At 40.7% G+C, this 23,524-nt stretch overlaps 2 protein-coding genes across 3 annotated transcripts; both read right to left on the bottom strand.

Moving 5' to 3' along the window:
* Window positions 1–141: 141 nt before the first annotated feature.
* Window positions 142–12,835, bottom strand: rab40c (RAB40c, member RAS oncogene family). Its single transcript, XM_086091048.1, has 7 exons — window positions 12,519–12,835; window positions 11,503–11,664; window positions 7,758–7,818; window positions 5,772–5,832; window positions 5,615–5,692; window positions 5,211–5,433; window positions 142–5,139 (listed from the first exon to the last, which is right to left on the bottom strand). The coding sequence occupies exons 2-7, from the start codon at window positions 11,642–11,644 to the stop codon at window positions 4,865–4,867; spliced, it is 840 nt and encodes a 279-aa protein (XP_085947174.1). The 5' UTR covers window positions 11,645–11,664; window positions 12,519–12,835; the 3' UTR covers window positions 142–4,864.
* Window positions 12,836–13,742: 907 nt separating this feature from the next.
* On the bottom strand, window positions 13,743–23,504 carry pigq (phosphatidylinositol glycan anchor biosynthesis, class Q). Of its 2 annotated transcripts, none has more exons than XM_086090989.1 (13): window positions 23,300–23,504; window positions 21,626–21,805; window positions 19,800–20,147; window positions 18,615–18,811; window positions 18,386–18,517; window positions 17,621–17,741; window positions 17,366–17,492; window positions 17,060–17,213; window positions 16,067–16,178; window positions 15,894–15,974; window positions 15,364–15,478; window positions 15,190–15,251; window positions 13,743–14,666 (listed from the first exon to the last, which is right to left on the bottom strand). In XM_086090989.1, the coding sequence occupies exons 2-13, from the start codon at window positions 21,776–21,778 to the stop codon at window positions 14,499–14,501; spliced, it is 1,770 nt and encodes a 589-aa protein (XP_085947115.1). In that variant the 5' UTR covers window positions 21,779–21,805; window positions 23,300–23,504; the 3' UTR covers window positions 13,743–14,498. The 2 variants fall into 2 exon arrangements, with proteins under 2 accessions (XP_085947115.1, XP_085947105.1); XM_086090979.1 differs by lacking the exon at window positions 23,300–23,504 and adding an exon at window positions 22,921–23,017.
* Between the last annotated feature and the right edge of the window lie 20 nt (window positions 23,505–23,524).

Below are 23,524 nucleotides of genomic sequence, written 5' to 3'. Positions count from 1 at the left end.
GCATGGAATCCTTATGTACGTTGCAAAAACTACAAGGGTATTTTATTTGAAGGACATGCACTTTTTCACTGCATATTTTGTTTACATTAAATAAAGAATGCATAAAGACCTTTAAGTAAGAACAAGAAATAATAGTCAAAATACCAATTTAAACATTCAATTGTTTATTTTGTGGAAAAAGTTTCTTCAAACCCTCACAGCGTTGAAACTGTACAATCAATAATTTAAAAAAAGCAAAATGTTTCAGCTTATTCCTCAGACACACACGCAGACATTCACACCTCAGATTCAGCAGCTTTCAGCCCCCAAAATAGTGTTTAAATGTGTTATTAAGTCCATTTTACAACACTGCTCCTTTACACAAAGCTAACAGGCCAATCAGAGGGCATCCCTGAAGGGGTCCTATTGTGCATCCTTTTCTAAAATAATTTAGAATCTCAGAAAAAGAGGTCGTGCATAAACAAAAAGCTTTAAAACAACAACAAAACACATTTTTAGTCTATTAGTCAGCAACAACAACACACGTCTTTCTTTTCCTGCATATCATCAGAGAAAAATCTCTTCTGAAATTCTTGGCAACGACACTGAGCCCAATTCGAAAAACTCAAGTGGCACACAAAAATTTGTTCCATTTTGCTGCTCTAGTTTATCTTACACTTCACCCAGAGTCAGGAATTCTATCAGAATGGACATAAAACAAGAAAAAATTACTCAAAAAGTAGAAAGCGGTTGTTTTATGTCAGGTATTAGAAATGACAAAGTGGTACATTAACGATTTGAAGATATGTTTTTCTCTCATTTTGTGCATGTACGACTTTTTCAGAGCGCCGCGGGTGGAAAAGCAGTAGTAGGGGCTGGCAGGAAGGAAGGAAACACATTCCCAACAACAGGAGTGTCGCTCCAAAAACGCAAATCCACCACACGCTGGACACTTGTGCCAGGAACATTCTCAGTGCGGCATTACAGCCTCAGGCCGCTCCACCAAAGCCAGTGTGTAGTAATGCTGATTTTTGCCAGATTTGTTCCAAAATTGACGTTACACCCCTCTACATGAGCTACTAGGATGTTAGTTTGGAGATCAAATTGGTGTAAAATGAACAAAAGTTTAAGCGAAAAAGCAAATATGTAGCTTTTCTTGTTCAGTCCAGTTATTTGATCATCAAATGAGGTGTCAAACTGATTCATGACTGTAAAATAATATTAAGTGCATGTTATGCATATACAATTGCCCCTGCATCTAATGCTGACATATCTATTAAACCGCAAATATCGAGAATCTATTTTGTGTTGAATTTTTCTTTTTTTTGAGTGACCTTACAATGAATTACTGTATAAACTGCATTTGATTTGGAAAACAAATGTTTAGCATTTTTACAGTTAGCATTTTTTTTTTTAACCCATCCTCTATTCATTGTTTTTGTGCTGACTTGGTGGCACGGAACTATGTTGAATTGAGGAGCTGCATTTAGATAAAAAATAGTGCTGAGGTGACATCTTTGTGCTAAGGGACTATGTTGAAGTGAGTTGAGGAGCTTTGCTTCATCAAAAATAGCGCTTTTGGCATCTATAAGCAATTAAAACATTTTTGGAAGGGCTAACAATTTCTGATGGAATTGTGCTATTCGCGACACAGCTCAAGGTTTAATTGTAAATATTTTTTTTAACAACTTGACTTTTAAATCAGAAGTCATGGAAAATGGAAACAATCAAATATAAATAATATTCAACATATCGTCGCTGCTATGTGAAAAACACGTCCATTTTTATGTTTTTGGGATGAAACTGAATGTAGGACATCCCAAAAACATAAAGATTGAAAGAAAAGAAATGGACATAAGTGTTTTTCACATAGCAGCGACGATATGTTGAGATGGGATTGTGTGTGTGTGAGTGTGTGTGTGTGTGGGGGGGGGGGGGGGGGTGTAAACTCTGTTTTAAATGTGATTAAAAAATGTATTTTGTCAAGATTTGCTACCAAAAAGAGATTGAATCAATTTAGCAAAAAAAATGAATTAGAAACACTTGATTTGCATTAGTGGGTCTAAAAAAATGTATGTGGCCCCAGGGCCTTGAGTGTGACACGTGGCCTAAATGGCCAGACGAAAAAGAAAAAACACCCCTCAAAATAGCTAAATAAAAGCTACAAAACTGATATGATCTCTTTGGCGTTTATGACAAGAGGAACTGGAAATGGAAAAAGTGAGTTGGGGTTGTTGCAGGAAAAATGGCGGCAAAAGAGATAGCGAGCTGCGGGAGGAAGATGAAAGCGTAGCGAGGAGCTGCAGCTGCACTGATGAAGAAGATGAAGCCCTCCTGAGATCCAAGTGAGGAGCATCCATTATTCAGCAGCAATGAATCATGGGATGGCGCACGGAGGAGGCGGCGAAGCCAACATCAGAAGACTCGGTTCGCGTTCCGAATCATTCACTCATTCCCTAATCACCACGCAGGGATTTTTATAATATGAAGCACTATATAGTGGATGGTTGGCCTGAAATGACGAATTGAATACTTCCTATGTAGGGATATATTTATACAAGTGGACTACATTACGAACTCAGCCATTGAATGAAAAATAGTAGAGTTGCAACAATTATTGCTTAATCACTATAACTATAATCAACATGATCAACATTTTTGCAGATTTTCTGATGGATGTTTCAGACTAAACCAGTAACTCAGTCAATCAGTTTATTTTTGTGGACTATATGCACTGTCAATTTGCAATAATAATAATAATAATAATAATAATGTTCAGTTTGAATAAATGGATATTAATCAAAAAATGTTTTTTGTCCGAATCATCAAATAATACAAAATTAACAGAATAATTATGAAATAACCGTTAGTTGGAGCCTTAGTTCATTAATTCTAGTTCCTTGGAACCAAGATGCCATAAAATGGCGGCAAAGCACTACTTTGGTCGAAATGATGCTCCTCAATTCTTTAACACAGTTCCTTGTCACCAGAATGCCACCAGACATGCACATGCCAGATTAGATTCCAAAACTATTTGTCAAAACTCAAAAATCAACAATTCCCCGTAAATGGAAAAATATTTTACTGTATCAGCGCAATGCGTTATGGGATATATTGCTACTTTTCAAGATACATTGTGGGATATACTGAGGGCACAATACAGAGGTTAACCTACATCGACTAAACATTCCAGCAGCACTACCGAAGAGCGGATAGTGAGTGATTCTGTCACATTTGCGATGTGGCAGGATGACAGCTAACTGCAATGCTTCCCAGCAAGATGTCCCAGGGGACTTGAACGCAGCAAAAGCGTCTCGCTTGCCAGTTTTCTCACAATCGCACCTGAATTATTATTTCCAGTGCTCCGGTCTTAAAATAGAACGCAACGTGCAACAAAAAGTGTCAATTAAGACGCACATGCTTCCATTGAACAGTCCTGGTTTTCTACTGAAAAAATGTTGAACTTGTGCTTAGCAGGACTGCAGCGGTTCCACATTAACAGGTAGTGTAAATGGAATTATGGATGACACTTTAATATAAATATTTAACAAACATATTATGATGCATGGCGACACGCTTCTAAGCGGATTGGCTTTCTGGCGAGATGGGAAAAAAAAATGTAATAAAATTTTTATGTGGCTTTAAAGGAGTCTTTGCTCAACACACCTCAAATCCACCAAACTAGGACGACTTCATGACTCTTTAAAAAAAACAAAAAACATTTCCACCCCCGACACAAGATAATTTTTGCCAAATTTGGAGCAGCGAGGGAGGGAGGGAGGGAGGGAGTGTGCCACATGGGACGAACGGGAGGCAGGTGTTGGCCGGGGTCTAAAACGGGGCCTCAGTGCAAGTAGTAGCAGTCGTAGTAGGCAAGTCTCAAAGTGTACAAAGTGAAGGGAAATCAAGAAGAAGAATCCTTCACTTGAAGTTGTGTTAAGTTAGAAACAATTGTGAGGGACCTTAAATTGTCACTTTTCACCGCAACAAGACCCTCCCATGCAGCGTAGGCGGCGAGGCGCGGAACAGAAAAGAAACGGAAGCTTGATGCATCCAACTGTTCCAACTTCACACACGCTAATGAGTCTGCTAGTCAACACCAGCAACGAGTCAGGACTACTTGAGTTAGCTCCATTCGCAAGATGAAGGCCAGTACAACGAGGCGCTCTCGTATGTGAGGAGTTCTTGAGGCAGCTGCACGAGTGTGTATGAGTTTGTGACAGAGGAGTGAGTGAGCATGTGAGTGTGTGGAACACATGAATGTGTATGAGTGAGGAGTGTGAAGAGTGAGTGAGTGAATTGAGTGTGTGTGGAGTGTATTTGATGCGTGAAGTTTGTGTGAGTAGTGCATAAATATATAAATAGCGTGTGCTTGAGAGTATGATAAGAGTGTATGCAAGTACGAGGAGTACGAGTGTGTGTGTGGGTAAATCAGTTTGTGTAAAGACAGTATGAATGTGTGAGGTGTGCGATGGAGTGAGCGAAGAGTGTTTGAGTGTGTGTGACAAGAGCAGTATGTGTGAGGAGTGTTTTTATGAGAGTGTAAGCGTGTGTCGCCCGTCCCAAGAGGTGGTCAAGAGCGCGTGGAAGTGCTTGTGTGTGTGTGAGCGCACGCCAGCGGCTCAAAGAGCTTTTCCGAATGTGCTTGTGTGTGAGGCCATTTCAAATGTGTACCAACTTGTAGCTTATTGAGCTTCAGAACGCAGAGGAAGAAAAACCGAGCCACCTAATGAGCGTCGGTACAAGCGGCGAAAACTCCTCGTTTGTGTGTCTCACGTGACTCGTGGCGGGTCGCAGCAGCGGGACACCCAAAAACGTCAGACTCATTCTGCCGGGACGGCGCCGGACCCGAGTCACTCCCGTCAGCTTCGGGGGAAAGCGGCAGTTAGGAGATCTTGCAGTTGCTGCGCGTGCAGTTCTGCGGGGGGCTCTGCGGGGGCCGGATGGACTTGGAGCGCTTGAGGCTGTTGCCCTTGGAGCCGCCGGCCGGGTTGGCCAGCGAGTACGAGCGTCCGTGCATCATGACGGCGTTCATGCCGTTGGCCATGGAGAAGGACTTGAGGTGCGACTTGATGGCCACGGGTAGCGGCAGCTTGTCGATGAGGTGGACCGGCGTGCACGACACGATGGCCCGGCAGCACAGGTCCTGCAGGCTGAACACTGAACACCCACAACAATTCAATCAAATTGAAACGGACACTTGGACGGTCTTCGGGCTCGTCGGGACGCACCTCGGTTGGGCTTCCAGAACTTCTCCATGCCGTGGCGCATGAGCACGATGCGCGACAGCTCCGTGAAGGACTCGATGACGTTGAAGTTGCACAGCGGGCTCACCTCGAAGAAGGTCATGCCGTTCTTCTCGGCGTAGGCCCGCGCCTGCTCGGTGGGCACCTGCCGCTTGAAGGCCAGGTGCAGGCGGTTGCCCACCAGGATGCGGGGAACGCCCGGCGCGTGCTGCCCACAACAGACACAGACAACAGGTTGTGTACGCGGAGATAATGTGTCCACTTCTGATTTGAAAAACTGACAGATGGGCCCAGTCATTCAACAGAAAAAAAAATGTCTATGCAAAATATCAAAAATAAGAAATGATCTCTCACATGGAGATCTAGAAAGCACCATCGACCTCACTAACCTCATCAATTTCTCTGATCCACCTGTCGATGCCGTCAAAGGACCAGCGGTTGGTGATGTCGTACACCAGCAGGATGCCCTGCGCGCAAGGTGGAAGAACGTGAAAAAGCAATCTCGGAGAAAAGAACCGACAAGTCCTTTGTGTGTGCGCGACTCACCTGAGCGCCGCGGGAGTACGAGCGGAAAATGGTGCAGAAACGTCCCTGTCCTGACGTGTCCCTAAAGACGAGAAGGGGGAGAAGATTTCAGGACAACAAGTGGAAACACGTGAAAAGAGCTACCAGGGTGGTCGACCCGTGGGCCATTTACACAACCAGAAAAAGGCAAAAAAGTGCAAGGAAAGCTATGATTTCAGCTGCTCCCTGAAGGCAATACAAACAAAAAGACAAATACAGTAAGTTAAAGAGATACTTGACTCGTTGAGACATTTTCAACATAATATTTTGTCTATAATTAATGTGATAACTTGAGCATGGGCGGCCGCGGCTGGCCGCCCTTCGTAGACTGCCGCTCGCCATTTTTCATAAAGAATTAATAGCTTTAAAAACGAATTTTGCCACTTGCTGTAGATGGAAGTTCATCACCTGTTCTGAGGAAACTGGTAACGACCAATCATGGCTCAACTTGATGACCAACACAGATATCAGGTGAGCCGTGATTGGCCGTTACCTATTTCCTCAGCACAGGTGATTTCATTTTTAGTCGACAGCAAGTGGGAAAATGTTTTTAAAGGTATTAGTTGTACATGACAAATAATTATAGTAGTAATAGTTATCAAATTAATTCTGGACAATATATGAACTTTTCACTGCTGAAAATGGCTCATTGAGTCAAGTATCCATTTCAATTTCACCAACAAATGCTCAAAATGCATAATAAGAAAAATTATGGGTGCAACAATTAATCAATCAGTAACTAATCAATTATCAAATTAATTGCTAATCAATGAATCTTTATTAAATTAAAAACATCCAAATGCTAAAAATTTCAACTTGTGGTTAGTAAATATCCAATTTCTGTAGTCCTGTGTGAAAGCAGACTCGATTGTCCTTGTGTTTAATCAAAATAAAACATTTAGCTTTTACTTTGAAAATCAATGATCAACATTATCTGACATGTTATGGACCAAGCTAGTAACTGAATCGTAATTAGTTTGTTTGTGGATTTTCTGTGCTGTCAATTTGAAATAATGTCATGTCATGTTTTGGTAGAAAAGGATGGAAATAATTTTTTCTAATGCAATTTGGCAATTAATCAACACAATTATTGACAAATTAATCAATCTTTAATTGCAGCCCTAATAAAAATGTGTTCAATTGCTGCATTTTCTAAAGAAATATATATATATTTTTTTTAACACATTTCTGAAGGATTTTATAAAAACTGAAAATGGCCGCTGGTAGGAAAGGTTTTCGAAAAACACACTTTGTGAATCCAGATTATTTGAAGTGCTGTGACGACTTCAAGACCACCCAGGGATTTTTGCAGCTCCCGCCTCTCTGCTGTCGTGTGACGCACCCAAAGCGGCCCGATCCAAAACACACAAACGCTGCACTAGATCCAAGTCAGCAGTAGTGACAATGAACAGATTCCCCGCCACAAATGGTCAGGAGGATTGTTTCTGGAAGAATCCTATCTGGCGTGCTTCTGCATTGCGATTTGTTGTGCCCGTGTAATCAGAGCACGACTGTAGCTGTGCCAAAAGGATTGTGGAGGAACGCGTCTCCCGGGAAAACACGCCGCTTTCTTTCCTCTCCTTTTACCGCCTCAGTCTGAGTTGGATCAGCTTGAGTCATGACACCGATGGAAAGGGTGCAAGAAGAGAAATGAGGGGGAAAGTGTGACGCAGCATTAATACGAACGATTCCGCGGGGAGCAGCCGGCTCAGCTCCTCTCCGCTTGCCCCACTTTCAAGAAAACGCGTTTGACGCTCACACGGAACAACACACAAGAGGCAAGAACAACATAAGTGCTGACGTACGCTTTCACACAGGCCATGTTAGCTGCAGCTGCCTGTTTTGCGTGGAAGGGAGCAACGTGGGATGCACTAAAAGCCGGATGTCATTCATCTGCATCCAAATAGCTTTGAAATATAAATAATGTTTGAACTCAGTGAGAATGTTGGTTGGATCGGATGTACTCACCAAAGCTCTAGCTTCACCCTCCTGCCATCCAGAAGAATGGTGGTGGTCTTATAATCGATGCCTGGAAAAAGAAGAATGGCAATCTCACTTGACCCACAATACATTGCGGCGAGGGTTCGGATGTACAGTATTCAGTGAATGTGTCGTCGTGATTTTCAAGGGAAATTCCTGTGAACCTTTATTACTTTCCACTTCCTCACAAGTTCAACAATATTTCAATTGTCCTCCGAATTGTTTAACGGTCAAAAGAGTAAACCTGTCTGATGACACCTGCCGCTTCATGTCCGGACATGTTCCCCTGCTGGATCTTCTTAACCGGTTCCTGTGGTTTTTCACGCGGTCGTCAGAAAAACACCCGAGGCCAAACACCTGAATCGCACTTTGACAACCGTTTTACCACTTTCTACTTTGCGTTTTTATTGTTAGCAAAGGTAAAAACCAACAAAATGTTGTTTTTTATGATATGAGTTCGGTATAACAAATTGATGAATGCCCCATAATCATTACTGATAGGTGGAACAACAAGCAGCAGCAAAAGTTGTGCATGCATGTGGGGCTCTTGGTTTCCAACAGAGGTTTGATCCTATGGCAGCGATGCAAACACAATTTGTACAAAAGTCGGAACGAACCTACACTAATGCAGTAGGGAAGTCATTGTTACAGTCGTAATGCACAGCATATTATTCACAGTTCAGTGCTCACAAATTCAACTATTTGCGCTTTTTTGTGTGAGTTTATATCTATTTGTGGCATGGCCTCAATAGTGAATAGCAGGGGGTTGCAGTAAATATTTAGTGAGCCCCAGAAGTGCTATGCAGTCTGACTGCTCACATTTCAAATGCTCATTTATTAAGGCTTATGTTAACATAAATGTTTAAGCAAAACAGACATTGACAACTTTTTTTTTTTAATCTGTAAAGTTATTTTTAATCTATTATTTTGTACGAAACCGCTGATACAAATTAACGCTGGGGAAATAATGCAAAAGCAAAACTCGTTTTGAAAAATGTCATTTTCCATAAGAGCAGGGTGAAAACAGTCCGTTAAAATGGGAGATTGGAGTTTTGCGGGGGAAAAATCCAACATTTAATTTCAAGGCCATATAACCTAGATTAAATCAAGCGTAAAACATTTTTGACTCTAAAAGCTATCGCAGTAATTCCACACTTGGACTACACGAAATAGAGGACGAGTGACGGCAATTAACGGCCGCTTGCTAACATCATCAACATCAACATCCTGAGATCTTCCGAGCTAAAGTGCTGAGCTAATTCCATTGCGGAGTTGGAGAGAGCGCTTCCTGGGATGATCGATGGCTCTTGTGATCTGTACGCTCGATGCTTCTATTCTGGGAGATGAGAGAGGACGACTCGTTCAAAGAGACGACGACAAGTGCGTGGACGAAGTGCGCCGTCAACAGCATCTGTGAAATTAGCGTTTCGGGTAAACCGCATATTGCGGCATTGTTTACGACAAAGAAGCAGCAGTTCCTGCCGTGCCAGAGGATACGCCATAGAGTACTTATTTTTGGACACGGGATGGCTACATACGGCCAACACATATGACACATTTTATATAGAGGAAAATAAATGTCAATGTCAATGACTTGATTCAGATGACGGATGGGCAATGGGATGAAAAGTGATGGAAGGATGGATGATGAATACAAAAAAACGATTGATGGCTGGAGAGATAGACGGACAGATATTTTCAAGGCTGCTATATAATACATACTGTATTGTAATATATAGATATAAAAATGACAGTGTTAATATAATAACAATAAACGTGCATTCATACAAATAAAGGCCTGACTATGGTGAATGCACGACTCCTAACCAACGCTCTGTGCTGCCTGCAGTTGAGTAAACAAATGCTTCCGGCCACCACGCGAGGAGAAAATAAGCAACTATTTCATCACATGGATGAAGTAACTCTGACAACAACACAAAATCTGAACACACTAAGAACACTAACTCAACACGTGCGCACACACGCACACACACACACACACATAGCACAAACACACTTGAAGGTTCCTTGCCTAAAAAAAGGAGCCGGAGGACATTTTCACCCAATCATAAGCTTCTGCTTCTTCTGTCCTGATTTCCTGCCGTTTAAATATTTACTTTGGTCACACAATGTTCTTGTTTTTGCTGCTCTTAGCCCGAAGGAAGCGGACTAGCAGTTGACTTTTCCTCACATGTGGACTTTAAAGTTAAGTTGCATACAGACAGTCCTCTAAGGGAGGCGCTTTAAGCATCAACATAATGACAGCGGGAAGCGTAATTCAGAGATCAGAATGATGTATCTATTTACTAGGGGTGTTAGAAAAAATCGATTCGGCAATATATCACGATTTTACAGCGCGCAATTCTCGAATCGATTCGATATGCGGCCAGATCGATTTTTTAACATAAATTTTTTATGGAAATATTCAACAAAACCTCTTACTTAGGGTTAGGATTCACACATTAAGCATGGAAGAATGTTATATTAATGGAACATTAAGCCTTAATATTTGATTTCAGTGCTGTTCAAACATGAAACAGACTGCAACCTGTTTGTTAAATGCAGTGGCTCAGTTATAAGCCTGAATTTTCAGATAAATAAATACATTTTCCATACAAATCTTACAGTGTACATGTACAAGTTTACTGATTAGTATTTTCCAAATTTAAGAGGGGAAAAAAATCACAATAATCAATTTATAGATTCGTATCGGGATTAATCGGTATCGAATCAAATCGTGACCTATGAATCGTGATACAATTGAATCGCCAGGTACTAGGCAATTCACACCCCTACTATTTACTAAAAACAAACAAACAAAATAGATACTTAAAACAGAGACTGATATTCCCCTTGGACTGAATTATTTTCCAGACAGAATAATCATCAACGTACCAACACCACCATGCATCTAGCATGCTCACAACCACTAACCAACGTTACATAGACTACTGTACTAGCCTGTTCTGCAGTTTATACAACACAAACTACATTCACATGAGGCTCATAGATAGTATTAACTTGCATACTTGTCTAAATAAGCACACAATGATGTGATAACACATGGGGAAACAAATATGCGCACTAGCATTTTACACAAACGGTATTAAGTCATTAAACTTGCTGGATTTTAGTAGCATCCTGAGAAGCAAAAACATACTTTTCAGTTTCACTTTGAGCAAAGTGCATGCATTCAAGGACCACAAACAAAACAGGACATCACAAATTCAACAATAAAACACCATCAACACAACACAAAGAATTAAATCTAACCACAACACGACATTCCACGAGATAGCGTTTAAGTTATACTTTTATTGCTATGTCCTCAGCACAGAAAACAAATTGGTGAATTTTTCAGCAATTAGTAGAGCATAGTTTAAAAAAAAAAGAAGAAAAAAGTACACCTAGCTGAATTCCTGTGTGATGTCCACAGTGCTAGGACTAGTTATCCAATGATTTTTCATGCATCCACACGCCCAAACTCCCATTCCACATCTGTGACTTTGCATGTGTGTGGCTTTAAAAGATGGGACAAACGCTGGTGAGTGACGTGGGAGTCAGTGAATGAGAGCGTTTAGTGTAGTCTGCAGTAATATAGGTGTGTAAAAATGATCACTGCGAAGCTTCGAGGAAGAACTTTCGCTGGAACCCTTTTGGTAATCAATTAATTTGAGTTATTCGATTAACCATTTCAGCCCTACGTACTACAAAACCCCTTAAAACGACTCACCGCTGCTGTAAGCGTAGGGCGACTCGGCCGAGCCGTCCTGCAGGCTGTCCAGGATCTCGCCCTTGCCCACGTCGCTGTCGCCCACCAGCAGGAACTTGAGCAAGTAGTCGTAGCTTTTCACCGGGCTACCCTGGCTGCCCATGGCCTTCTCTCACATGAGCCCTAGTGAGCAAATCAGTAAATGATGAGGGCATCAAAACAAAGTCGTTCATGGTGGCCGGAACGTGCTGACTTTACACCTATGTGTCATCTGCAAATAAATGCGTGACTGGACCAACAACAATTCACCAGTGCGATGCGGGCTTGAGGCAAAAAAAAAAAAAAAAAGCATATATAAACATATATTATTATAATAAATATAACTGTCTAAGATTGTAAATGGCAAGACATTTGTTGTTGCCTTTAAAAATGATGTGCAAAGGAAAATCAGTCTAAGATCTAATACAGACAAATCAAGGTGAATTTGGAAGGCTAAAATGATTATTTTCAGTAATATATATTAAATTGTATTTGTAGGATAGTTTGTGCGGACTTGACTGTTGGGGTAAAATAATAGTTTCAGCTTTCAGTTGTCTTGAAAAAAAAAAAGAGAACAGTCTGCTAATTAACGCAATACAATTAAGGTGAATTTTTGATTGCTTAAAAATCACCCATTATTACAATGTTGTCAGTTATGGAACCAGCACAAAGTGGTATTTATTTGCTGACCATAGTGTTTAACAAAACCATAATAACAATTTTCCCCCTTAAAAAGGCGAGAGAGAAGCTGTTTGGAATGTTTTAACAAGGGAACAACAAGCTATCTCCCTGCCGCACAAGCTAACATGCTAACACGCTAACATCGCTCCCACATTTGACTGCCGCCAACGTCATCGAGTAGGCGCCACAAAATTGGAAGAAAAAAATGCATTTCATGACACCATCACCGGTCACGTTCATGCCAACTTACGCGTGTGAGTCAACGTTTTAAATTAAACACACTCCCCGGTGTTAGCAGCTACCGAGCTGGTGCTAACCTGGTGAGCTCCACTCCCAGCGACGTCTTCTTGATTTCAGGCCGTCTCGTCGTCCTCTCGTCCGGGTACGAAGATTACTGGAACGTCCCTCAGTCAAATCCAGGGAAGGGTGTTATGCGCGAGAGCTGGGGAAAAAAGCGCCGCAGCGGGGAATTTTATACTTCCACTCCGAATCTGTGCGCGTTCTCAGTCGTGTCAGTCCATGACGTCCATGTTTCTCCATTCCTGCGGGCCATAGGGAAAGACAAGCCGACAACAGTGAGGGATCTGCGGATGCCTGACAGATTGCTGCTGGGCTACTCTCTCCAGCCTTGAGCGCCCGCCTTCTCACTCACGTGATTGGTTTCTACACTCACGAAGACGTAGAGGGCGGGCACAATTGGTTTGTCAACAACACGCAAATTACGTATGAAACAACCGAAATGAATCAAATATTCACATTTAACAGAGACAGGAGCAATATTTATGAACCAGATTTAAAATAATATTTATTTTATATATTTAAAAAAATAAAAATGGATTGACGCTTCTTCAGTCGCGCTCCCGCCCATCTGTTCTAACTTCTAAGTCCCGCCTTTTCATACTGATGCTTCGTTGCTATATTCACTGCATTGGTCAAGCGCAGTTGTCAATCAAACATTACCGTCAACAACACGCAGACGGCGGAGGGAATTTTTATTTATTTATCACGTTGTCAAATTAAACAAGGAGAGAAGCTGTAGTCACGCCATGTATTTAAAAATATATATTTATTTCTAGTCTTGTTAGCATTTTAATGCGGTAGCAACTATCTCGCACGGTCTGCCTTTCAGCTAAAAGCCCCGCCTTCTCACTCGCGTGATTGGGCGCTGCGTTCACAACGCGGTCACGGAGGGCGCCATTGGCCCAGAAGGGTTGTCACCGTTGTCAATCTAACTCTATGTCAACAACACGCAGATGGTGCGAGCAAACAGCAAATTGTCACACCGAACAAAGACAAGCAGTAATCATGACAGGAAAGGAAAATGAGCTATTGTGCTGGTGTTTTAAACACTATTATAGTCGAGCTAAATGTAATCACAATTTTTTCCCTTAAAAAGCAGCAATGTCTTTGTGAGAACGTGTCATATTGAGAATAAAAATACTGAACATGATTACAATTATTGATGAATTGAGAATATCTTATAGAATTGGGGTGTTTCATCAAACTAAATACATTTGTGAACACAAAAACCTCAGAAACAATTTTTTTTGTGACTTGTATTTAATGGCAAAGGCTCAGCATATGAGCATTAAGGAAAAATCATTAAAAATTAGTACAAATTATTCACAAATAAAACAATTTATCCACCAAGAGTACACAAAATAACGTTTTAGATGCACAATACATGAATGACACTTAGAAATAATCTTAATAACTAAAAAAATCACAGCTTGTCCAGTTCAAACTATTTGGTCTAAATTAAGACTTCAATTTGTAATAAAAACATAAAAGTCAAACCATTAGTTCTAAACAACTTTTAAAATGAATGCCTTTTTTTCACTTAAGTGCATCAAGAATTTAGTTCTTAGCAATATTTTATTATTTGAGTATTATTGCTATTAACAAATTATAGTTCAGCAGCTCAATACAACTACCTGCATAACAATTGCAGCATTAAAAATATCTAACTTATGTGTGAATAAATAACATTAGAAAAGGGTTTGAGAAATGGCACACCTGTAACTTCATCTCATATGGCAGTATGACATTTTTAACATGTAAAAGATTTCAATGTTAGGAGGTCAGTCTGGAGTGTTTATGCTTTATATTTCATTAGAAGTGAGTGTTGCTGGTCACATGATTGGTCCCTTTCCAAGTCATTAACTGCTTGGATAACTGGGTAGCATCTTAGTGCGGCTACCACTTTTGTTTTCCATTTCCTGTCTCTCGCCTGCGTCCATCTGTTTCCATGTCATGACTTATTCATTTCATGTTCTTCTTTCCTCCTGCTCAGTCATTTAGTCGGCCTTGGCGGCGTGGCCCTTGGCGCTTTTGTGCGTCCATGGGTAGATGAGCTCCCCGACAAAGAGCTTCTTGACCAGAGCGCCCCATGAGTCTTTGGGGTAGCAGTTGTAAGTGGGTGTGCGGTACATGTCTAACACCGCGCTGCTCTTCAACGGGTTAATCTAAGAACAAAAATAACACAGAAGGTGATTACTGTTATTATATTATACTGTGTATACGATGTAACACAGTTTAATGAATGTTCAATGAATACATACTTTTTTATACAGATGCTTATATGTGATTTTTTTAAATAGATATTTTACATATAGTTTTCCAAATAAATCTCCTCTAATTTAATTAAAAAGATGATTATTACTGTATCATTTTTGCAAATATATTTCAAAATAAAATTAATTTGAAAACAATTAAATTCTGACATTTTTATAAATGATATATAATATTTAATTTTGATATTAAATATTGCCATTAATAATAAACATCTTTATAATGATTTGGGGATACATTTATTTTAATTTTATGGGCCTTGGTGGAGCTCTGCACGCCATTGACTAACATTCTACACCTCAAAAATGTAAATAGCTGTTTTAAAATGTGGCTCAAGATTTAGGTTTAGGATGGTTAAAAACATTTTTCAAATGGTTGTAAAAAAATATATTTTATAAAAATAACGCGAGGGCTCACCTCCATGAGCAGGTGAAGAGCAGTTCCGGGCTCCTCACTCAGCACCCTGAACCTCACACCCTCTGTCCATCAGGTGGGGCCCATCACACATGAAAAATAACAACAACAGAAAACAGAATCATCATTATGTTGTTATTACGTTGATGACGTGAACAATGTTGGGTGTTGGTGTACCTGCGAGTCTGTACGGACGACACACGCGAAGGCCGATGGCAAAGAGCGGGAAGGAGTTGATGAAATCCACACTCAGGTGGATGACGCCCTGGAACAGGACAACCACCAGACGCAACTGGACAACACATACACAATATGGTGCTGTCAATATATCTACAATATTTGTGTTCCAATTTCATAGAAATAATACAAAATCTCAAGGGGGAGTTTGTCATTGAGGGACCCATAGAAAGGGCCCAAATGAGCCTGCAGTGGCCGTCTCAAAGCAAAAAGGTCGAATTTTTGTGCCTTATCTGGCAAATTGCCACTTTTAAACCAAAATGGCAATCTTCCTGTGTTTCTCTGGCCGTGACTTTGGCTGAATTTTGAGAAAAAGACACCTGAGGGAGTTGATGCGACTCTAAAATGACCACTTCAAACCAAAGCTTCAGACTTCTTGTCTGCATCTCTTGAGCTTTTCGTACATGTACTCATGATAAACATACCTACCAAATTTCATGCTGCTGGGTGAACATTTTTTTCTTTCTTACCAGTGTGAAGACCAAGTAGTAGAGCGCAGTGGTAGGCAGCAGGAAGAGCAGGATGGTAAACAGCAGCGTACCGATGAAGAGCTATGTTGGCGCAAAAATAATGTTCACATTGTGTGTGTGTAATATGAAATATTAGTATGTAATAATTATAAGTAATACGCATGAGCCGCTACCTGGTCCAGGTCGTAGGAGCAGGAGTCGACTCTTTGCCTCAGGACGTTCCACTTCTTGCCCCTGAAGAGCCTCCATAGCGAAGAGAGGCCGTAGATCTTCAGGCAATACAGCCTGTCACATTCATACAATATGTTACAACATTTATACATGAAGCTAATTAATATGCAACAATATTTCATAATGCAGAACAGGCCCGGCCTATTTTTAGCGTCAATGCATTATTCACTGCAACCCTTTTTCCGCCTCACTATCCATTATTACCAGCAGAACTCAAAGAAGGGGCCAGGCACTTTTATGAATAAGTAAAAATTTTATGTGTGTAAAAATGTGATGATGTCTTTTATTTAAAATTTTATCATCTTTTGTCGAAACATCAATGGGAGCTAAAAGTGAGACTGTGCCATCTGCAGTTGACAAGCAGACATGTCATAAAATGGAACATCTACCGTATATTTGCATGATAAAATGCATAATTGTGTATGTAATGTGATGTTTCAGTAACACCATATGACTTATATTGAATTTGTATAGAGCAGCCAGAACGAGGACCCCGAAATAGACTAGAACAAACTGGAATAATAACTCAAAGTGGAACTAGAACTAAAGTGGAACTCAAACGAAAAATACACTAGAATTAGAACTAGGGCTGGAATTAGAACTAGAACTAGGAGTAGAATTAGAACTGGAACTGCAATTACGACTGGACTAGTACAAGAACTAGGATTAAAACACGAATTAAAGCAGAAACTGGAATTAGAACAGAATAAAATTAATTGAAACTGGAACTAAAAACAGGATTAGGACTGGACTGGATCAATAAATTACAACTAGACTGAAACTAGCAATTGTCCTCTTGGCACTACAATTAAAACTGGAACTATAACTACAACAAGGACTAGAAAGAACTAGAAGTACAAATAGAACTATGACACAAAAAGACCAGCAGAAGGTAAAATTGAGGAAAGCCTGCCCCCTGCAGGTGAATAAATGACCTGGCTCCGTAGACGTAGAAGCAGTAGATGTGAAAGGTGAGCAGCGCCACCATGTCGGACAGCAGAGACAGGGCAAAGGTCAAACCCAGACACGCCGACAGGCCGCCATACCACAGGATGGACTCCATGAATGGAGACATCAGGTGCACATAATCTGAAAGACATCAAACAACTATTTTGTTTCAACAAAACAAACAAACATGCTGAACTACATGCATGTGCATGTATATCATGTGTGTGTGTGTGTGTGTGTGTGTGTGTGTGTGTGTGTGTGTGTGTGTGTGTGTGTGTGTGTGGTCCACTCACTGATCCACAGGTGGATGTGATAGAGGAAGAAGCGGCCCAGCATCTGGTCCAGGGCTCGGTTCATCTTCAGACCAGCCGGGGCCCCCATTAGCCACTGGAGCAGATCCTCGAGCTCCTTAGCAACGTGCTAACCAATGAGAATTACAACTTAATATCAACAGTCCTTTGCCACATGCTCAAAGCAGAGATGACAACAAAACAGCAATTGATTAGTGTTGAATGCATGTTGTCAAAACAGCGTCGAGTGTGTCTTACATCAGCAGCAGGAACTAGCATGTTGGCTATCATGCTAATGTGGTCGTCTCTGTAGAGCCAGGAGGCCAGCAACAGGCCCAGACCCACATCCACCAGGAAGGACACAAACACGTTGGCCTTTCTGCACACGCACGGCCACATCATCACAATCAACATGTGAGCGGGTCAGGAGAAGTACGACAATACCACAAAAAGAAGATCTCGCTGCATCAGACACGAGGAATGAAAATGAAACTATTAACTATTAACTACAAATAGTAGAAGGCGAACTTAAACTACACATACCGCTAGACCAGCAACAGGAATTGGAACTGAAACAGGTACTACAACTGAAACTAGGACTAGGACTGGAACTACACCTAAACCAGAAACCAAAACTGGTACTATATCTAGTAGTGAAAGAAAAACTATAAAAGGAACAAGCCATGGAACTTAAACTGGAACTAAGATTGGAACAAAAACTAAACTACAAAGGGGGAAAGAACTGCAGCTGCAACTGAATAAGAATTAGAACAAAAACTGGGACCAGGACAGGAAGCAGAATGTGGACTGCAATTAGAACTGGAACAACAATGATAACTGAAACTAAAACTAGGACATGTCCAAGTTCTACACCTACGACAGGTAGTCCTAAAACTGGAACCAAAACAGAAAATAAAACAAGCACTGCAACTACACTTGGACCAGGTAAAGGACAAGGACTAGCGCAAGGTGAGCAGATACGATGTCAAAAAAGATAAAAAAGAAGCAAACTCGTGGTAAAACCTGATGAACTGTGTGTGATTCCCAGCAGTTTTTTGTGAACTGATTGTTTTGAGGTGTTGGGTCCGATAGCTTAGCTGTACGCAGGACGACAACTTGGACCACAGGAAGGGCAGCGGGAAAACATCGAAGACCCTGCAGAGGACCACAACAACAACACAGACATCAATACAGTGCGTGTCACGCTAGGATAGCTTAGCAAAGCCCATCTTAGCATGTGCCCTCTCCTGACCGCATGCTGCAGATCCAAGTCCACATGGCCAGGATCCGACTGAGGAGCATGCAGACCGGCACGGAGGCCTGCTTCAGCAGCTCCACGATGATGCTTCCCTCGCGACCCTCAGACTGCCAGTGGGTGGACTTCAGAGGACCGTCGTCATACTTGTCCATGAAAAACAGGGGATCGCTGCTAGACACCGTGTGGAACACCTCAACACAGAACACATCACACATTACTAATGGCAGTAACTATAAGTAGGGCTGGGCGATATGGCCAAAAAATTAAATCTCAATTTTTTACAGAGATTCAGGACGATTACGATTTTAATCTATTAAACCCAACAAACATTTATTTAAAGGTTTCATTTATTCAAAAATAATTCCTGTGCAAAATGTTCAGACAACAGTAATGTGTACTGATTCTAAATTAGTTTTAACATAAACTTAACATTCATAGTTTTTTCTTAAATGCCACAATGAAGTAGTTGGTAGCTCTAGTAAACATGTCTTGTAAACCACCCATCCAGCATTCTGCCACAAAATTACAACTTAGAAAAACATTTGAATGTAACAGAACATAAGAACAAAAGCTTTTAATAACCCAAAAGACAAAATTCGATTTCATGATTTAGCAAATTTTCTACGATTCGATTTTTAAAATGACAATGTATCGAATTAATTTGATTTATTGCCCAGCACTAACTAGAAGTAAAGTAAAGTAAATGTAACAGTACTTAGAACAGTAGTAACTGGAACTGGACTCATGATTGGAACAAGAAATACTATTAACAGTGGAAAACCTTTTTTTTTTTAACACTTGTATGACAAAGAACGAGAACTGGAACTAGACAGAAGCAGGAACTAGGACTGGACCGAGAAGTGAAATGGATCTATGATGTAACTAGTACTAGTGCTAAAATGGTAACTACAACTAGTGCGCAAACTAAACCTGAATTGAAACTAGAATTGGAACTATATCTAAAAGGGGAACTAGAACTTGAACAAGCACTAAAACCAGTACTGTAACTAAAATTAAAAGTAAGATGGGTCCATCTTACTTTTAGTACCGGTACTAAAACAGTAACAGGAAGTACAACTAGAACTGGTAGAAGGATTGGAACAATAACTAAAAGAGGAATTAGAACATGAACTGGACTGAATTTAGTGTGCAGTAAACTGGGGTCAACGGTGTCTGTACCTGTCTCAACTCGGATGGCGAACCATCTTGTGTTTCTCGGACGCCGTTCTGGATGGGATGAAGCTGCGACAACATCACCTTCCTCTGCTCGTAGTGGACAAAGATCACCTTCTGCTCCTCTTCCTCTTCCTCGTCCTCACACTTCTTCACCTCGTCTGGTGGCGGAGTGCGTCCGAGGAGGTGGCAGGTGAAGCCTTGCTGGCCCAGCCGGCGGCTAATCTGGAGCCAGCGCTGCTTGGGGAACATGGTGCTCAAGTCCCGCAGGAAGCTCTCCATGCCCTCCTCGCCGTCCTGGGGCAAACTCCACGAGCCCAACACGGACAGCTCCGTGCCGCTCTGAGCCGCCATCTGACGCGCAGACAAACACACGAGGAAGAAAAAGAACCAGGATCAAACCTCATCAATTGTGTGGGATTGGCAGTTGACTTGTGAACATGTGATGCCTCGTGTAGAACTGGAGCTACAACTACAACTTATAGAAATAGAACAATAAGCAGAACTAAAACTGGAATGGAAGTAGGATTGGGACTGGAATTTTGACTAGAAATAGAACAAAAGCTTTAGCTTAGAATAAGTGGAACTAGAAGAAGAACCTACAACTACAGAACAAGAAGTAGAACTACAACTGGAAATAAAACTGAAGCTAAAACATAAACTAAAACTAAGAAGACACTTAAAATAGACCAGAAGTAGACTAATCCGAAATCTGGAACTACAACTGGAACTAGGATTGGTACTGGAACTAAAACAGGAACCAATACTAGATGTAAAACTAGACCTGAATTAATATTGACATAGAATTAGACCTGGAGCGAGAATTTGAAGTGTAAATGGCAATTATGACTGAAACTACAATTGGAACTAGAAGTTGTATTAGAATTAGAACGGGAACAAAGTGAACTAATACTAGAATTAAAAGTGGAACTAAAACCAGAAGGACGACTTGACTGGAAGTACGGTGGAACTAAAAGTAGCACTAGGAACGAGGGTTAGGGTTAGGAATACAACACTTGGAATACATACTAGACGTACAACTACAGGTGGCACTAGAAGTACAGTAGAGGTAGAATGAAAGCTAGAGGAGGAAATAGCACTGGAACTGGAACTACAGGTAGAAGTGGAACTAATATTGTTTGTTTTTATTTGTTCACTTTTCCTTTCGGACAATCATAGAGACAATTTACAACATTCACTTTTCACATACAATTATACCCGAAAAGGAAAAAGGCTGACGGGATGAAGCCGAATTTTATTAATTCCCATTCCCAGAATGCAATAGGACGCAGATAATCAAAGTGGTATTTCGTCACATATCTAGTTGTGTGTATTATCAAGTTGTTGATTGATGCAAAAGTTCGTCTTCCCAATAGTCTTTGTTGATCAAAATGTTGATTTGTACTCTTGTTGATTCGTTTGGTCCAGTAGCATTGGATAGCTAAGGATAAATATGAATATAAATATAAATATGAAATGCAACTAAAAGTAGAACTAGACTACTAGGACTAAAATTAAAACCAGAACTAGTACCAGAAGTGGACCTAGCACTGGAAGTATAAAGGGAACTAAAACTCAGATGAAAATAGAGGTAGCACGAGACTGGAGCTAGAAATAAGATTAAACTAGATGCAGACTACTACTATAAATAAAACTGAAAGTGGAACTAGAACTTAGATGGAACTAGTACTGAAATTGGAACCAACAGTTGAACTACGACTGGGACTACAATAGACCTAAAACTGAACTGGAACAAGGACTAAGACTACAGTGGGATCAACATGTCACTTGTTGACAGTGTGTTGTGTGTTTTACCGAAACTAATACTGTACCTGCTCGATGTAGCGTTTGACATGGCTGGGTATGAACGGGTAGTGGATGACGGCCAGCACCACCGCCGAGTCGTGCTGGGGGATCCAGCGGCCCACCAGCAGACCGCTGGCTGCGCGGTTGCAGCATTGAGGGAAGAACACTTTCAGAACCATCGCTACTGCTGCTTCTTTCTTCTACACCTGATGTTTCACATTCAAAAGCAGCAAAGAAATTAAATTAGGTCCTCATTTCGCTCTTGGTGGTACCAAAGCCACCGCACACATCCAAAGACATCTCAAAAGATGCAAGAACTTATTTAATAGTATCAAAGTCACCCCACAGAATCTCAGTGACAGTCGAGCTACTGAGGCCGAGAACTAGAGTGGGCTAACTAAATTTTTGAGATTGATAGTTTCACATGAATACTGTTTGTGAATAAAATGTTGACATGTCGGGGGCAGTCCGTTACTGCACTTGGCAATTTCCCTGATTCATCAGCGCAACACTGAGCCAACTCCCAAGATGTCAGCAAGCATTTAACATGTGTAGAAATCATTGCAGAATGCGAGCTTCACAGGCTGATAGAAAAGTGAACAGCACTTTAGCTTGGATGCCAGTGGATTTTTATTTCATATTCGTGAATTTTAATTAGAATCTTTTAATGAAATGTTGATAGATTAATTTGACATTTGCGTGAAATAAAGACATATCTGAGGAAAATTTCATTTTCTGTAAAAACAAGTATCCTCAAGTAATCCTTTTCACAAAGATAGAAATCGCCCAGTTTATCATGCAGCTGTTAAACTTCTCTCTCCTGCAAACGTCCAGGAGTTTAGCCCACTCTACAGTAGTTCTGAGTGGTTGGTAGGGAGGCGTGGATAACCTATTTAAGAGTACCAAACACACTAGATGCACTTTGAGTCATCCCAAATGAAAATGGTAGTGTTGTTACAATAACATTGGTACGTGTGTATGTACTAACATCATTGACTGTCCTCATTTTTGTCCTTCATGAAGGGCACAGCACCCGAGGCACAACTTTCATCGATTTCCTGACCGCTCGTCAGCAAGCTAGTCTACAAACGCTCAGATACATTAAAAATAATGAGTCGTACAGTATATATTTATTTTCCATAATTGCATTACTTTATTGGTACGTCATAAATTAATTGTCGATCTGTCAGATCGTTTGCATCCCAATCACAGTCCGTCGATCAAAATGCCAATTAAACAGGACTTCAGTTTCAAACTAAATAGGTCAAATGTGTAAAGTAGTAACGAAAACGTCAAAAGACATGTTGGTTGTATTTTTTACCTTATTTTCAAGCAGAAAAAGTTTCACCATTCGTCCACAGAACACTGTTCGCTAGTGGGACATTTTGTATGTTGACAGTCCCACGCGTTAACCGTTCCGAAGGGAAACAAAAGTCCGGATGAGTCGTCGTACAAAAATTCTAAAGTCTAATTTCAAATATTTACACTTTTATTAATTATTATTATTGTTATTATTAGTAGTAGTATTGGTATTATTATTAGTCGTAGTATTAGTATTATTATTGTTATTAGTAGTAGTAGGAGTAGAACAAATACAGCCATTTCAATACCTTTAGCCAGACCCTTACACGGCTTTTGGACTTTCTTTCATTGGCACTAATTCGTAATATAATGATAATAATATTCATACTCATACTCACAGTGAATGAGTGTGTCCTGCTGCTCTGCTGTCCGTAAATAAGGAGTCACCCAACGGTAAAGTGACTTATCTCCTTTTGCAGTGACACAGCAACAAAAAGGCGGGATAAATTACTGTATAACATTCTTTATCTCAACAGTTAGTCTAAAATTATGCTCTTTAATTTTTATTTATTGTCATACTGTAAGGAATATGTTGTGAATTGTGTATGTGCAGGATTTTCTGG

The sequence above is a fragment of the Leptonotus elevatus genome, chromosome 1 (genome assembly GCF_054856555.1).
Source record: "Leptonotus elevatus isolate MCC_2025b chromosome 1, RoL_Lele_1.0, whole genome shotgun sequence".
NCBI classification, from domain to species: Eukaryota; Metazoa; Chordata; class Actinopteri; order Syngnathiformes; family Syngnathidae; genus Leptonotus; species Leptonotus elevatus.
This window is presented reverse-complemented; position numbering and strand designations above follow the sequence as displayed.